General features: G+C 36.1%; 1 protein-coding gene across 2 annotated transcripts in view; it reads right to left on the reverse strand.

The window, feature by feature from the left end:
• Nucleotides 1-17387, reverse strand: part of FRRS1 (ferric chelate reductase 1) — a 59052-nt gene extending 41665 nt beyond the window's left edge. For both annotated transcript variants that reach the window (XM_023739978.1, XM_004385713.2), the window contains exons 1-3: nt 17362-17387; nt 2999-3194; nt 493-629 (exon numbers count right to left, since the gene is read on the reverse strand). In XM_023739978.1, the coding sequence (XP_023595746.1) occupies nt 493-629; nt 2999-3194 (333 nt within the window). In that variant the 5' untranslated portion in view covers nt 17362-17387. The remainder of the gene's footprint in view (nt 1-492; nt 630-2998; nt 3195-17361) is intronic.
• Between the last annotated feature and the right edge of the window lie 647 nt (nt 17388-18034).

Here is an 18034-nt window from a genome sequence, read left to right on the forward strand (position 1 = left end):
CCACTCTAGAACTCTATCATCAATATCTGTTGTGGTGGTTGTTGTTGTTACTGATAGCTGCTGTCAAGTCAGGCCCTGACTCATGGTGACCTCATGCACATGGAATAAAACATTTCCCAGTCATCCCCATGATCAGGTGCAGATCAATCATTGTGATCCATGGGATTTTCATTGGCTGATTTTCAGAAGTAAATTGCTACACCTTTCTTTCAAATCATCAATGTTAGCACCTTCAAATGTCAATATAAAAAGAGTCAACATGATACAAAACAACAAAAGCTAGAAACTCTTCAAAGTACTGCTCAGCCTTTTTTAAGATGCTCACGCATAAAGGCATTTCAAGAGCAGAAAACTTAGGGGAAGTTGGATCATGGTGAATCTATTTCGATACCTGCAATACTTGGGTAATGTCATTGTTTATCTTGCAACCACCACCCAGTAGTAAAATGGGCCAAGGAAACTAACAGAAATGAGTTTAAAACCAAAGCAAACCTGTATGTCTTCACAGGTGAGAATCTGTGACAATTCACTGTCAATCAACGTGAAGGAGCCAATGAGTGGGCCACTCAAATCCTCAGCATCACGAGCTTCTAAGAGAAAGCCTTTAAATGGTGGCCCTGACAAAGTCACTGAGAAACAGACAAAAAGATGGGGTAAAAGGTTTAGCAACATCCCAAAAAGGAAACTGTTTAGAGGTGGCGCATCCAGTTAGTCACAACCATGTCAAATTAGAAAAGTTATACTTTTAACACTATTGTAATTGGAGGTCAAATCTGTCCAAATAACCATGAGCATAGATAGAATATTCTTAAATTTAAAGTTATATAGCTCCTAGAAAATATTTAAGGGCCTAATTAAAATACTAATCATTTGTTTTTTACTTGTATTTTCTATGGGGATGTTTTTCATTGTCATTTATCCGTTATGCATCTCCAGCATTCTTTCTATTGAAACTGAATAGGATTTTATTATCAAGCAAACTTTACTTACATCTAAATGTAGCAAACTGTATACAGTACATACAAATTTTATTAGTGTATTCCTTACTAGCACTAATTTTCCAGGTTTATATTTTTAAAGGTCATTAGTTATATTATTAAACTCAATTTCTGATAAATCTTTATAATGAGCCCTCAGATGAAGCCTTTTAATAGTGTAGAACAGGCAGAATAAGATTTTTAAACAATCAGTACAACTAGTCAAATATGGTCAGGGAATATTTAAAGTATAATGCTATAATCCTCTTGTTGTTGCGGTGTGCCGCTGAGTCATTTCCAACTCATAGAGACCCTACAGGACAGAATACAACTTCCCCCATAGGGTTTCCCAGGCTATAACCTTTATGGGAGCAGATCGCCATACGTCTTTTCTCCTGCAGAGCCACTGGCAGTTAGCAGCCTTTTAGTTAGCAGCCAAGTGCTTAACCATTGCACCACCAGGGCTCCTTTTGTTGATAATCCTAGCTACCAATTATTTAGTGCCAACCAAGTTCTAGCAGCTGTGGTAATGTCACCATTCATTATAGCACATTCTTAGGTCGATTCTGCAAGACAGGCACTATTACCCATTTTACAAATCAGAAAAGCAAGGCTCAGGTTTTACCTTAGTGTGAGGTGGTCTCATTCCAAGCCCACATTTTCCGCATTATACCACACTTCTGTCTCAATTATGAGTCATTAAAAATACTACTATTCCCTAAAATTAACTAAATTATAGAATAAATAAAATAAAGGTAAGTGGCATAATTGTGCCTGTACATGCCATTTTCAACCTGAAGGGATCCAGACATGTGAATGGGGAATATGCTAAGCTATGTGGAGAAGCTTGGCCATTTATATATAGACAGCTAAAACATTATATAGGGAACTGATACTAATGCCAAAGATGAATGTGACTGTTCTAGTAGCTCTCTAAACTATTTATTAGAAAAAAATATAGAAGGAATACAGGATAGAGACTCTAAATTATCTGTATTCTACCCCAGCTCTGAATGTATAAAGGTTGGTGAGTCTCTTACCCCTTCTGGCCCTCACTTTCCTCATCTATGAAATGAGAAGGTGGGACTAAATGACAATCAGATCATTTACAGCTCTAAAACTCTATCATTGAAAAGCACATGCTGAAATGAAAGGGAAAGGATTTCTAGCAAATTTTTAGGAAAACAATATAGACAAATAATATCCAGCTTAACAGCTTTTCTAGACTCACAAGGAAAACATATATCAGCTTATTTCTATGAGATCACAATTAGAATCAGGTATATATATGCAAAACTTCTCCAGGAGAGAAAGAGAAAAATATCCTATAAAGAAGTTCTAAACTGTTTCATGGGACACTGACTCCAAGAGATGTTAACAGTCATTCCACAGGAAAAAAAGGTGAGTGATGATCAGGGGCAGTCCACGGGACCAAATTAATATAGAAAATTCTGGATGAAAGTAAATACTTGTTTCTTTACTGCAAACTCCTTGGGGCCTTTAATATCCTACTGTGCAATGTAAAACTTTAAAAGGAAGATATAACACACAAAGTGTTCCAAATTTATTTTTTGAAACACCCTTTTTTGTTACAGGGTACCTATTAACAATTTGCATTCCTAGAGGTGCAGAAAATACAGTTTGTAAAATAACTATTATAGATACACTTTTAACAGCAAGCCTATATGTGCCACAAGAATCAAGGAAACTTACATTCCATCAAGAAGGACAAGAGTTTATTATATTTTAAACCTTATTTTCCCCTTTTATTAAGTTAATAGCACCGTTAATAAACATAAAAATAATAATAAAAACATTTTGAGGCAGATTCTGAATAGAAATTAGATAAGTCATCTGTACTAGCTGAATACAAAAATAGAAAGTATAAGATGGCGGTATCTTACAAAAACAGATAAACAAATTTAAATGAAATAGTCCATATAATGACAATAATAATAAAGATTCAATGAACAGTGAAAGAGTGAGACTCAAATTGTCACTACTTAATTCCAGCACGGTACCTTTGAGCTGATCTCCTGGTTGGAATGTTGTCTGGTTCACTGAAATGTGGTGAATAGGATGAGACTGTGGACTATGACCATGTTCCGGGATCATTCCATGGCATGACTTTGCTACTTTTCCATTCGGATAATTAGCCACAGAACTAATGTGCAACAGATGTATGAAGACACCAAGGATAAATCCAGGAACTGCCATCTCAAAAAGAGGATTAAAAGCATATTATTTTCCAATGTAATTAAAATAAAATGCCTTCATACCACAGGACGGTAATTCTAGATAGCTACTTGCTGTCAATTTTCAGCCAACCATCTGCTCAAAATATGTAATAAAAAGAATGTGATATGTGAAGTCTGACCTACATCTGAATCTCAGCTCTACCATTTACCAACTGTGACACTTTGGGCAAATCACTTAAGCCTCCATTTCCTGAAAAATGAAGAAACTAAGACCCTCTTTTCAAAGTTGTTTTAATAAAATGAGGATACTGCCCTAAGTCTGACAAGGAAGGTAATAAACGTTAATAAATGTTAGTTTTCATTACTTTCATTGGGAAATTACAAACCAGCCCATAAAAGCAAAAGGTTTTACTCCACTTCATCCCAGGAAGCTTAAAGAACAAATAAGAAATAGTTCTTCTGAAACCATATATCTGACAAGAATCGAATAAACAAAATATATATAAAACTTTGACAACTTAACAACAAAAAGACAATAATCCAATCATAAAACGGACAAAGGAGTTGAAAAGACATTTCACCAAAGAGGACATTCAAATGGCCACCAAACACATGAAAAGATGCTCAACGACATTAGTCATCAGAGAGATTCAAATCAAAACAATGAGACACCATTTCACTCCCACTAGGATGGCTAAGATAAAAGAAAATAACAAATGTGGGCAAGGATGTAGGGAAATGGAACTCTTATCCATCGTTGGTGGTAATGCAAAATGGTACAGCTGTTGTGGAAAACAGTATGGCGAGTCCTCGAAAAACTAAAAAGAGAATGAACATATGACTTAGCAATTCCACTCCTAGGTATATACCCAAAAGACTTGAAAGCAGAGACTCAGACACTTGTACACCAATGTTCGCTGTAGCACTATTCACAATAGCCAAAACATGGAAACAACCTAAATGCCTATCAACAGATGAATGGATAAAGAAAATGTGGTATATACGTACAATGGAATACTATTCAGCCAGTAGAAGAAATGAAGTCTTAAGACATGTTACAATATAGACGGAGCTTGAAAACATTATGCTGAGTGAAATAAGTCAGTCACAAAAGGACAAATATTGTATGACCTCACTTATATAAAAAGACAAGAAAAGCCAAATATATAGAGACTGAAAGTTTTTAGTGGTTACCAGGGGCAACAGGGAAGGGAAAAGGGGGGATTAACGGTGATAGAAAAATCTCATTGATTAAGGTTAGGGTTGCACAGCCAATTATTGTAAATGTTGTCAATAAGTTGTACACCTGTAAAAAGTTAAATTGGCAAAAGTTGTGTGATAGATATATTTACAACAATGGCAAAAAAAAAAAAAAAAGAGTAGCTGCTGAGGCTGCTTATGTACAATAAAAAACCTCATCAGATTTGGTTCCCTGGTTTGGAGGTTTAGGGTCATGGCTTCATGGGACATCCCAGTTAACTGGCCTAATAATGTATTTAATGCTTCTGTTCTACTTCCTAGTTCATTGCATAGTACCTGGGGTGTTAAAAGCTTGCATGCAGCTATCCCAGGCACTACAATTGGTTTCTATTCACCTGGACCAACAGAGGAAGGAAAGTCAGGAATAGGAGGAGGATATGGAATGTGTAGCTAATTGCCTCCATGAACAACTGCCTCCTTTGCCATGAGACTAGAAGAACTGGATGGGGCCCGGCTACCATTACTGAACATTTTGATCACAGATTCTATACAGGAATCTTGATCAAAAGGGGGATAATACAGAATAGAATTTCAAATACTCACGGACTCTAGACTTTCTGGAGCCACAGGGCTGGAAGAATTACTGAAACTATTGCCCTGAGATAATGTTGAAACCTTAAACCAAAAATACCCCCTGAAGTCTTCTTAAAACCAAACAATAGTTTAGCTTAACTAGCTAAAAATGTCTACCTTGAGAATTATGCTCTTTTAGGAACTATCTATATGGGATCAAAGTGACTACACCAATTCAAAAGATTAGATTGGGGGCAGTGAGTTTATGTTAATATAGGAGGAACAATTTATAAAAGGACGGTGAGGGTGGTTGCACAACTTGAAGAATGTAATCAATGTCATTGAACTGTCCATGTAGAAACGGTTGAATTGGTGTATGTTTTGCTGTATATATTCTCAACAATAACAACAAAATAAAATTTTAAAAAAAGATCCAGGAACAAAAATACAAAAAGAAAAAAAAGAAAAGCTTCTTCTGGATTTAAATATCATCACCTGAACAAATTTCTGATGCGACTTCTCCCAACTTTCCATTAAACTAATCATGAGGCCAGGGTAATTTAATTCGCAATACTGAAAAAACTGAGGATAACAAGAAGGGAAGTGTTTCCATTACCTATAGTCCAGATTTAAGATGCCCTGAATTAAGAAGCACAATTATCAACCCGCTCAATCTCCTTCCTCCCACCCAGCTTATCTGCCTTTTACCATCTGCCTGCTAGAAAACCAGCTACTTGACATCAGTTCCACCCCCTCCAGCCCTCATCACTACTTCACTTCATGCAGATATTCCGAGTCTGAAAATCATAGAAAGGGAAGAAACATCATGTATCAGTGGTTAAGAGAAGTATTCAGTATATGGAGCTGAAAAAACATGTAAAGGAAAAAAACTGATACACATCACATTACATTACATATTAAATAGCGGTTTGATAACGATGTAAATGAAAAAAGAAAATCAAATCATTCAATAATAAAGAAAACATAGGAGAATGTTTCTCAAATCATTCAACAGCACAATACTTTCTAAATTTACTAACAATACAAAAGTCAGCAAAACAGACTAGTTTTAAATTTAATTACATAAAAATTTTATTTTTCTATGTGTATCTTTTTAAAAACATCTTCATATATCTACAATATTATTTTTTAAAAACTTTCACCCCACAGACAGACATGAACAGATAAGCTACAAAATTAGACCCACAAATGACTAATAAACATAAGAGAAAGAAATGCTCAACTCAATTTAAAATAGTATTTTCACTTAACAAATCAGCAACTGTTGTTAAAATGATATTACCAACACAGATGAGAAAACAAAAAAACCCAAACCCGTTACCTTGAGTTGATTCCAACTCATAGCAGCCGTATAGGACAGAGTAGAACTGCCCCATAGGGTTTACAAGGATCACCTGGTGGATTCGAACTGCTGATCTTTTGGTTAGCAGCCATAGCTCTTAACCACTACGCCACCAGGGTTTCCACACAGATGAGGATTCAGTGACAAAATTCTCTCAACACACTGGCTAGTTAAACTGGTACAACTTGTTTGACAAGCAACTTGGCAGTACGTATCAAGAAGATACTTTAAAAAGCTCATAAATTTTGACCAAGTGATTCCATTTCCAGGAATCAATATTAAGGAAATACTATAAAAGGCATAAAAATATTTATGAACAAATATATTGACTGTAGTATTATCTATACTTGCAAAAACTCAGAAACAATACTCAGCTTCTGATAGAGAACCATTAAATTGTAGTATATTCATATGATGAATTATATAATGCATGCTCAAGAGTTCTTAGTGTTGTGACAACTGTGTGTGCGTGTGTGTGTGTGTGTGTGTGTGTGTGTGTCTGTGTTTAAGGGAGTGAAAGAGAGAGGGAGAAAATGAACATGACAGATGGGGGAAAGTGAACTAGCAAACACTGGAAGAAAATATACCCAATGTTAACAGTGATCATGCCTGACATTCATTAAGATGTTGTTGCTGTGAGGTGCCATACAGTCAGTTCCAACTCATAGCGACCCTATGTACAACAGAATGAAACCTTCCAGGTTCTGCGCCATCCTCACAATTGGTGTTAGACTTGAGCCCACTGTTGCAGCCACTGTATCAATCCATCTCATTGAGGGGCTTCCTCTTTTTCACTGACCCTCTACTTTACCAGGCATGATGTCCTCCAGGGACTGGTCCCTCCTGATAACATGTCCAAAGTATGTGAGACAAAGTCTAGCCATCCTTGCTTCTAATGAGCATTCTGGCTGTACTTCTTCCAAGATAGATTTGTTTGTTCTTCTGGCAGTCCATAGTATATTCAATATTCTTTGCCAACACCATAATTCAAAGGCATCAATTCTTTTTCCATCCTCCTTATCCACTGTCCACCTTTCTCATGCATATGAGGCAAATGAAAACACCATGGCTTGGGTCAGGCACACTTAGTCCTTAAAGTGACATCTTTGCTTTTCAACACTTTAAAGAGATCTTTTGCAGCAGATTTGCCCAATGCAATATGTCATTTGATTTCCTGACTGCTGCTTCCATGGGCATTGATTGCGGAATCAAGTAAAATGAAATCCTTGACAACTTCAATCTTTTCTCTGATAATCATGATGTTGCTTATTGGTCCAGTTGTGAGGATTTTTGTTAATTAGGATAATGTGCAACTTTTTAAATGTATACTCTTTACACATAAATGCCCTTACTTAAATGATGCTCTCACATCTTTAAAAATTCTTTGGGAGCATATATTGCATAATTCATATGGGTGTACCATAATTTAATGATTCCCTTATTATTATTCAGTATTGTTTCTGATTTTTGCAATAAACATACACATATCCATAAACAGGGAGCAGGAAGGAGAAAGGAAGCTAATGGGGCAAACAAAATTTGGAGAATCTAGGTGAAGGAACATAGGAATTCTTTGTACTATTTTGCAACTTTTCTGTAAGACTGAAATTACTTCAAAATAAAAAGTTTTTTAAATCCCCCATTTAAAAAATAACAATCTATTTCACAGGGTCCTTTTGATGATAAAATGAAAACAATATATAGTGCTATAAGGATGCTGCTCTTTTTCCCATATATTCCTTCCAAACTCCAGGCAACATCATTAATTTTTCAAGGCAGTACTGTCTTTAGACTCAAACAAGAGAAGTCTTTACAGGGTCCCACTCTGGCCACACTCTCCCTAGGTCATCAGGATGTGCCCACCCAGAACCCATGCTTCTAGACTATACTCCAGTTACCCATGAAGACAGATTTCCCTGACCAATCACCTGAACCAATACCCCCATCCCACTAGACATACAACCCCACCTGAAGGGCAGAGGTCTTATTAGACCACAATCTTTCAGCAGAAAACTCCGAGCAGTATGAGAATTTTCCATTCAATTCTGACTTCTAGATCATTTTGTTAGATCAGAACTGCTTTTAGGACCAGTTACATTGGAGATGACCAAGGTCATAGTTTTAACCATGTGATCTTGGCCAGGTTATTGTGAAGATCAAATGCAGTTAATTGCCACACACCTGATGGATGATTGAGTGGAAGAGTTAGTTCAGTTTAACAAATATTTATCTGGCACTGACTTCCTGCCAGGTGAAAGTGGAAACAAGACTTGATTTCTAGTCTTTGCTATACACTAAGTAGCTGAATAAAGTCAACTGAAATCATTTAATCCAAGTCTCAGTTTCTTCATTTGCAAAATATAGCAGGTAAACCAGAAGAAACTCAAAGCCACCTTCAACTTATGATTTTAAGAAAGCAAGGTAGAAGATACTGGGAATTACTAAAGCAAGAAGCATAAGACGGGAAAGAGAAGTGACTAAGACACAACCACCTCTCATTCATTAGGAAAATATAACAACCAACTTCAGAGAGGGAAGTAAATAATGACAATTTCTTTGCCCTTTGTCAAATGATAACTATTTATAATGAAGTTCCATTTTCATTACAATGGCTAACGGTGGTAATTCCGATAAAAGATTTGAGGAACAGCCTTTTTTAAAACTAAGACATTAATTCATTAGCCAACCTCTATCAATACATTGCACTGTTGTCGTTAGTTAGTCACGAAGTCAGCTCCAACTCATGGAGACTCCGTGTGCAACAAAAGGAAACGTTGCCTGGCCCTGAGCCATCTTCACAATCGTTTGTATACTCAATTGTTGCAGCCACTGTGTACTTTGAGCACCTTCCAACCTAGGAGGCTCATCTTCCAGCACAATATTTGGTTGTGATCCGTAGGGTTTTCAGAAGTAGATCATCAGGCCTTTCATCCTAGTCTGTCTTAATCTGGAAGCTCCACTGAAACCTGACCACCATGGGTGGCCCTGCTGGTATCTGAAATGCCAGTGGCATAGCTTCCAGCATCAACGTAACACGCAAGCCACCACAATAAGACAAACTGACAGACAGGTGGTGGAAAAATTGCATAGCAATCATACAAGGAGTTATTCATGGAAAGTTTAAGCTAAAATTATGGAATGTGGATTATGAACTATTATATTATGAGGTCATTCTTCAAGCATATGAAAAACTTCCACCAATTATATAATGTATGATCTTAAAGTTTTTAATGTTCACATTTCACTGTGGATACAATATAAAGAATAAAATCAAAGATATCATAACTTGTACTTTGTCATACTAGGACAAAGATAACCTGTTGGCTTGAAAGACTAAAGAGAGGTTATCCTGATTCTTTAACTGAAATATTCCCAAACCTGTTGAGATTTATAGTTTTCTTTCTTGCCTTAAAGACAGTTGCTTAGTAAAAGGATACAATGACTGCTTACACCATGTTTTACATACACCTCACATAAAGACAAAATTTCAAACCAAGTGTATCCTTTATTAATTACCAAATTTTTGTGCTTAAATTAATATGTAGTTATTATTTTGACTGTGGGCCACAAGAGGCAAGTGATATTAACCAAGACAATATATTTATGACAGCAGAGTAAATTCAGATAAGATGAGAAGAATCCAACTGAAAATAGTAAGTTGTAAGAAAATCATTAGTAAAAGGATTTTTAAAAATAGATTGGTCATTAAATGTCTTTTTTATTGTTTAAAGTGACTCCAAGAACATGTTGAATAAGAAAAAATGGAGGAAAACACATCTCCTAAAAATCATGTCTGATGATTAAGCTAGTTAATAACTAATCAGATCTGGTTGCATTGCATTCAAGCTCTAACTCTTATGTTGGTCATTTATTTTAAATTAAGGCATCAAAGAACTCAAAAGTTAACATGCACGCTGAGATTGTGGGAACTCAGCCAACCCACATCACCCAAGATATGAATGTAAGCACATACAGTCTTAATTGACTTGTAGGTATGAGGTAACAATATTTTCTTAATTATGAAGAACAAGCAGCAAAAACTTAACCAAAGTAGTTAGCTACAAAATATCTAAATAAGTTGGAAAATGACATTTTTGTTGTTACGCCTTCTCCTCACTTATTGACTATCTCCTTATCTGACATTTTGTGCTTTCTACAGTAAGAAAAAATCTACGATCCAACTACTTTGCACATTAACTGTCTGGCAGAAACAAACGCCAACGTGCAAGGTGAAAGTAACACTGGCTGTGATGGTTAAGGTTATGTGTCAGCTTGGCTAGGTCATGATTCTCAGTGGTTTGGCAGTTATGAAATGATGTATTTAGGCAGTTAGGTAATGATGTAGTCATCCCCCATTTTGTGATCTGATGTGGTCATCCTCCATTTATGCATAATGCCGATTTCACATAATGACCTGGTCTTTGGAACCTAATCATATCGATAAGTGAGGCAAGGGTGTATACACAACCAAAAAAAAATTTACTTTTTTTAATACAATCCGAGTAAGAAGTATTTTTATATTATGATCCAACAAACGTATTATGAAACAATATTTATCCTTACCACATGTGATAAACTCATATTTTCCATTCCTTCCCTTATCATAACTACTTCTTACTGAATATTGTTTTTCATTCTATTCATTTCAGTTTCTTGATTTTTCATTTTATTTTATTACTACAATTACAATGGTATTACATTCTTTTATTTTGTTACAAATATAAAGTATTTCAATTAATATGAGTTAAACATGCTTTTATTTTTAGGTTTTTGACCTAGAATTAGAAACTAATTTTGAGACACAGCTAAGCATTTCATCTAGGATTTGGGGCAAACCCGGTAGGCTTTGCACTGTGACCAAAAACCTAGAGAAACTGGAGTTAGAGGCGGAAACAGGGGTTCACGTATAGTATTAGGCGGGTCAGAGTTAGGCGTAATAGAGTTTTTAGAAAGAAAGGTAGAACTACAAAAGGGTGAGGAGATAAAGTAAGAAAACTTAAGACTGAGGAGAAGAAATATATGGAAGGCTATGAAATTTCTCTAACAAAAAAAAAAAAGAAAAGGATTATAATTTTATTCTACAGGAGAGAAAAGGGACATGAGAGGACAAAAGAGGGAAAAAAACTAACATTTGGCAAGAACAGGGCATTTAGTACATCTAATTAATCCCTACAAGAAGCATCATCTTAATTTTAGTGATGAGGAAACTGAGGCTAGGAAATGTACTACAAATCATGTATACCTTTAGAATTAGAACCTAAATCTAACTCCAAAGTCCATGGTCTTTCTCCTCTATATCATTGTTCCCTTCTTGTAGAGATAAGGATGTGGAAGTCAACAGGTCCAGCCAGGACCCAAATTTTAAAATGAACAATGTGGGTGGGGGACTTTGTGACAAAAGAAGAAATCTAAATTAGCCTACCTAATTCAGAACACGGAGTCTACTCTATAAGATTCTAAGTAGCAATGTAAAAATTTCTTTCACAAGCTCCAGAGAGAACAGATGTATGAACAACTAATTCAATGCCTAAAAACAGTAAGCTATCAATAAATGGTAATTGCTACTATTTATTATTATTATCACCATTAACTTTCTATATCATCAGTATGTGCTAATTTCTTCTGAACACAACTGTGGTTAGACAACTAAGATTTTCACATAGTTCTTGCATCTGTCCGGTATTTAGTTTGTTCAAGCCTTAGTAAATACTTCAGAAAATTTGCTTCTCTTCTTTCCAGTAATTTAACCTTCAAAGAAACCTTCCCCATCAAGAATTAAATTGACTTTGATAGCTGAATCTCAAATTGTAGGCAAATTGAAACATAGGTCAAGTATTTCCACTTCCCCAGACAAAAATGTTTTAGACTCCATTTTCACAGCAGGAAGGAAGTATAGAGGAAAACTTTTTTTTAAAAATTAACAAATGGAGTTATGACATTTTTAGAGAAGGCTCTAAAAAACTAAGAGCATAAAAAATGGCACATTGAATACCAACTTGAGATCTGTCAGATCTGACAAATTAGTAGATGGCTGAAGACTTTTGAAAAAGATTTTAGTGTTTCAGTGAAAGCAAGAGAAAGGTAGAGAAAACCACTCAACAGAAAAAGTAATGTGGAACTCTGTAATGCAACTCTGGTTCCCCTAATCACAGCATCATGGGCAAGTAATTGTTCTATTTTCTTCATTCATTCTCTGGAAAAATGATTAGGGGCAAAAATTTACATGTTAGAAAGCTTTCATCTGGATCATTTCCCATGGCCCTCACGATAACCGTGTCCTCAAAACAAAATGATGTGCTAAGTGGAAATGGCCCCTTCTCTAAAGACATAAAACTAATAAATGAAACAAAAGCAAATACCATTAGTTTATAATTAAAATGATGTAACTATCTATTGAATGTCTACTCTATTCCAGGCATCACAGTTGGTGCTTTATATGTATGACCTCTAATGCTTGGAAGAAACATACAAAGGTTTTTTACTAGTAAAGAAATTGAGACTCACAGAGGTTATAAACAACTGCCCAAGATCACATAAGGATAGAACACATGAAAACTGTATTCCATTTTAGCAATTTAGAAGTATAGGAGAAGACAATAATAAAAAAAGCTAACAATTACTAAAGGTTTGCAACGCATCAGGGATCATGTCAAGAACATGATGCAGTCAATCCTCACAACCACCCAACAAAGGGGATATTATTGTCCCAATATGTAAAGAGGGAACTGATTAAGATACTCGCCAAAATCACAGCAAATTAGTGGCAGAACATAAGGTCTCTGGTCTACTGCCTGAGGCTTAACCAGGAAACAAACTATCCTTAAGATCAGATCCTTATTATTTACACAATAAGTAAATAAGGCATTATGGAGGAAAGGAGATTCAGAATGAGCATGATTTGAATAGGAGTGATCTGAGAACCAGGGGTAGAAAGAAAAAAAGTGAGAATGGACTCTTGGGGGCAGTTCTAACTAGAACCAAGGTCAAATGTTAGATACAGTCATTGTGAAACATATTTTAATTAAGTCTAGATCTTCTTTATGCCCTTGCATGGAGATAATCATTCCCAAGACTTCTTCACTTGGCCCTCTTCTCTTTTTTTCCCTGGCCATGGTTATCACCTCTAGTTGAGTATTTCCCAAATCTTTCAATTGCCCCCACTTCACATCTCCACAATGTTTTGACTCAAATTTCCAACTGCATATAGATTTGTTTTGATGATAATAAGCTCAATTTGTCTGAAATGAAATTTACTAGCTTTTCCTCTAGAGTAGTTCTTGCACCTGACTTTCCTAATCCTGATGGTGGTTCATTGACCACATTTCTACTCAGCAAAATTTGAAATACCAAACTCTCTGTATTTGACTCTAAACACTCTTTTAGACCCCAACTTCCAAACAAGTGCTGCAGATCGGACCTCCACCTCACCACACCTCCACCCAAGTCTTTTGCATCTGGTGTCTACTTTCTGTTTGCTCTATTGTACGTCTTCAACTTTCCATTCCACCATCACCTCCAGGCACAGAGCCTTCCTTACCTGTCACCCAGATTAATGAAACATTCTCATAATTGTTCTAAGTCTCTATTACCATTCTAATCTGACCTACACAACAAAACAAGGTCATTTTCCTAAAGCACAATTTTCATCATACCACTCCTCCTCAACAACCTTCAACAGCTCCCCAGGAATTACTAAATTAAGGACAAAAGCATTAGACATTTCATGTTTTGTACTGTTCAACGCAACCTACACTTCCAGGCTGCTAACCAAGAGGTTGGCAGTTCGAATCAACCAGTCGCTCCTTGGAAACCCTATGGGGCAGTTCTACTCTGTCCTATAGGGTCATTATGAGTCGGAATCCACTCAGGGCACACAACGACGACATTTCAAGAGTTTTTTTCCCTGCGCTCTAGAGATAATATACAATTTGCTCCTCCTGGAATAAGCACCACTCTTTCTTTTATCCGTGTTCTGCCTTCTAACTGGGACCTCCATTTTTCCATCTGTTAAATTCCTACCCATACAAAAATGGACATATGTTAAACAGAAAGAAAAATACAAACACCTCTGTATATTATGCTTAACTATGTAAAAAAAAAAAGATGCACTGCTTATCCTTTCATTTAAAAAAATGCAAGAAATTGATAAGAGTGTAAAGTATCAGAACATTTTTGGAAGAAATTTGATAGTATCCTATTAAACTGAAATACACTTAACCTCTGACCTAGAAATTTCACTTCTAGAGATTTATCCTACAGAACAACCCACACAATTACCCAAGGATTATTTGGAAAAGCAAAAACTGAAGATAGCCTAAATGGTTGCAAAAACTGAACTATGTATGTATGGTCAATCCAAGCTATAGTATGCTGCATATCCTTTAAAAAGAATGAAATAGAGTAGACAATGACAAAGATGACAGCTAATACCTACTGGACACTTTCTTCATATTAGACATTTAGGTGCCGTGCAAATATGAACTAACTTCACAAAAATGCTACATGTTATCTGCATGTTCTTAAGTAGAAGCATTCTCCTGCCACACTGAGGAATGGAAACAGACTTCAAAACCATATGCAGTGTACCAAAACGTGTATTACTAAGAAAGGAAAGGAAAAACCTACACACCATACCTTTAACCATTCTCAACAGTGGTAACCCCTTAGGAGAGAATGTGTTTTTAGGATGTGAAGGAGAGTGGACTTTCTCTCTTTAATCTGATAGTATTGTGTATATTTTTTAAAGGCATCTAGTGTTTTATAATTTTTAAAAAAATACCATAGCATATATATGTATGTAATGACTGTTTAAAAAATTGTGTTAAGGTATTAAGATTTTTTTTCTTATTTCTATTTTCAAATATTCTATGTTACTTTTACTGTTGTCTTGCTTTTTGTTTTTGTTTTTTTCAGTAAATAACACTTCCACCTCTCTTTCAAGGTCCATTTAAAATGCCATCAACTAGTATGTCCTATGATACAGTGACAAGTATGGACTTTGAATTCACATAGACCTGGGTTTGAATTTGCCAGCACCACCTAGTAATCCCGGGGTAAATTATTTAACCTCCCTGAGCCTTAGTTTTCTCATTGTAAAACAGAGACAATACCACCAGTATCAAGGACTTTTTTGTGAGGATTAAATAAAATGGCATCTATTTAATCTTAGATGTTAATCTAGCGCAGTGACCACCATAAACGAGGTCTTCCATAAAAATTACCTTCCTTCCTACCTTCCTTGGAGTCTTTGCTAATTCCCCCAGTCTGAAGGAACCTCCATTGACTTTGTTTTTGCTAATAAGAGTTTATCAGATTTTCTGCCACAATTAGTGATTTGTCTTGTGGCAAATTCCTAGATGGCAGCAAAAGTGTCCTACCCATTGATGTCCTTTCACACTGACCAGCAGACAACCTGAAAACAGCACCAGCTTTTTAAAATGTAATATTTAATTGAATTTCGAGAGAAGCTGACACAATGGCTTTATTGTTCTTAGCTGCCAGGGACTCGGCCTGACTCATGGCAACCTTCCAGCAGAAGGAATGGCTGCCTGGTCCTGCACTATCCCCATGATCGGTTGGTGATCAGACCACTGTGATTCATAAGGTTTTCGTCGGGTGATTTTCGGAAGTAGATTGCCAGGCCTTTCTTCCTAGTCTGTCCTAGTCTGGATGCTCCACTGAAACCTGTTCAGCATCATAGCAACCACACAAGCTTCCACTGACAAAGGGATGGTGGCTGCTCAAGAGGTGCATTGGCCTGGAATCAACCTGGGTCTTCTGCATGAGAGGCAAGAATTCTACCACTGAACCACCAATACCACCTTATATCAGCTTACTAAACTACTTATTAGACCTCATCCTTTTGAACAAAGCTTTAAAAAGTCTAGCTCACCATAGAAATCAATGGTTATTGCCACTAAAAGATCAGTGGTTGCCAGGGGCTCAAGAGGAGGGGAGAGGGATGAATAGGTGAAGCACAGGCCATTTTTACAGCAGTGCAACTATTCTGTATGATGATAGGTGGACACATGGCATTAAGCATTTGTCAAAATCCATAGGATTGTACAACACAAATTTTGAACCCTAATGTAAACTACAGACTTTAGTTACTAATAATGCATCAGTACTGGTTCATCAATTGTAACCAATGTACCCAGGAATGCAAAATGTTAATAATAGGAGAAACAGTGCACAGGGAAGAGGGAGAACTCTGTACTTTCTGCTCAATTTTTCTATAAAACTAAAACTGCTTTAAATACAGTGCATTTTTTTTTAAAGTCTAGATCATTGTTTGCAAAAAAGCAACAGACCAAATTTCAGGTTCCACCTGTGTACTATCCAAGTACAATACTAGAATCTTTCCACTTTTTTTTAATTCAGAAGGAAAATATATATGCATATCTAAACTGAAAAGCAAGCTCTGTAAAAGAAACGCTTCTGGCAATACATTTACAAACTGAAAAAACTCCTTTGCCCCAGGACAGTATAAAAAAATGCAAAAAAAACCTAAGGGCAGAGGTAACATCTTGACACACCAGAGCCTTTCTAAATTCTAAAGACACACCAGAGCTGCAGATTAAAAAAAAAAAGCTAACATCTCTAGATAAAAAAAGACACTTTAAAAACAAAGTAAGGTCCTAAGTAACCTTCACATGGATAATTATGCCATCAGACTTAAAACATAAAAAGTAATTCCCATACTTTAAAAAAAATTTTTTTTTTTTTAAATTAAAAGAAAAAACACTCATGGAGGAATAAAGTCGATGCTTTCAGGCTCCCAAAACATGTCTTTGCTTATTATCAGCCTTTCCTTGGGATTAAAGCTTGTTAGTCAGAGTCACGGGGCATAATTATTAAGCTAACTCCTTAGTGAACACTCATTAGCTCAACACAAGCTCGAGAACATAATTTGTTAATAAAGCGTCGGTCCTGTGTCGCCGACTGTCCCAGTTAGCACAGCCACCTACTCTCAGTTCTGGCGCCTGGCTGGATTCAATTTTCAAGCGTTTTGCAAAGTTTTGACATAAAGAGAACAGGACGCGACACTTACCCTGAGAAGCAAAGGCAGCCTAGCCAACTTCCGGTTTTCTTACTACTTGTATCACATTTCAGCAGCTGGGTGGAGCCCGTTCACCCAGTAATTAGAAGGGAACCTCCCAAACTAAAGTGCAAAGCAATTGCAACACCAATTTTAGTTCTAGAACTCCATCGCTTAGAATTAAGGGTTCTATTTTACACATGGGGACACTTTTTGCCAACTAGTAATTGTTTCACAGAGAAAACTGTGTTTTTAACAAGATGATTTGAAAAGAGTTTGTATAAATCTGCTCTATATAACACTTAAGACAAAACAGCCTAGTTGGTCTAGGTAGAGTTATCAAATTTAGCGAATTAAAATACTGGATGCCTGGTTAAATTTGAATTTCAGATAAACACTGAATCATTTCTTAGTGATATATTTCATCTGACAATCCTATCTAGGAAATAACAGTAATCAGCAAACTACTTCAATTAACTACAAAAGGTGTAAAATGATCAGATTGCTTAGGGCTGAAAGCTTTGAAAGTGTGGAAGATGTAATGCAAAAAGAGTTGTTTTATTTTGCAAAATTTACCCGGAAATTTAGGAGTTTCGTAAGCCTTTAATCTTTGTTTCTTACAATTCTTTTGCAAAAGAAAAATTTCAGGGCCAGGAAAAGACAATGTATCTGAAAATACTAACAG

Source organism: Trichechus manatus, unplaced genomic scaffold (assembly GCF_000243295.1).
Source record: "Trichechus manatus latirostris isolate Lorelei unplaced genomic scaffold, TriManLat1.0 scaffold00144, whole genome shotgun sequence".
Taxonomy (NCBI): domain Eukaryota; kingdom Metazoa; phylum Chordata; class Mammalia; order Sirenia; family Trichechidae; genus Trichechus; species Trichechus manatus.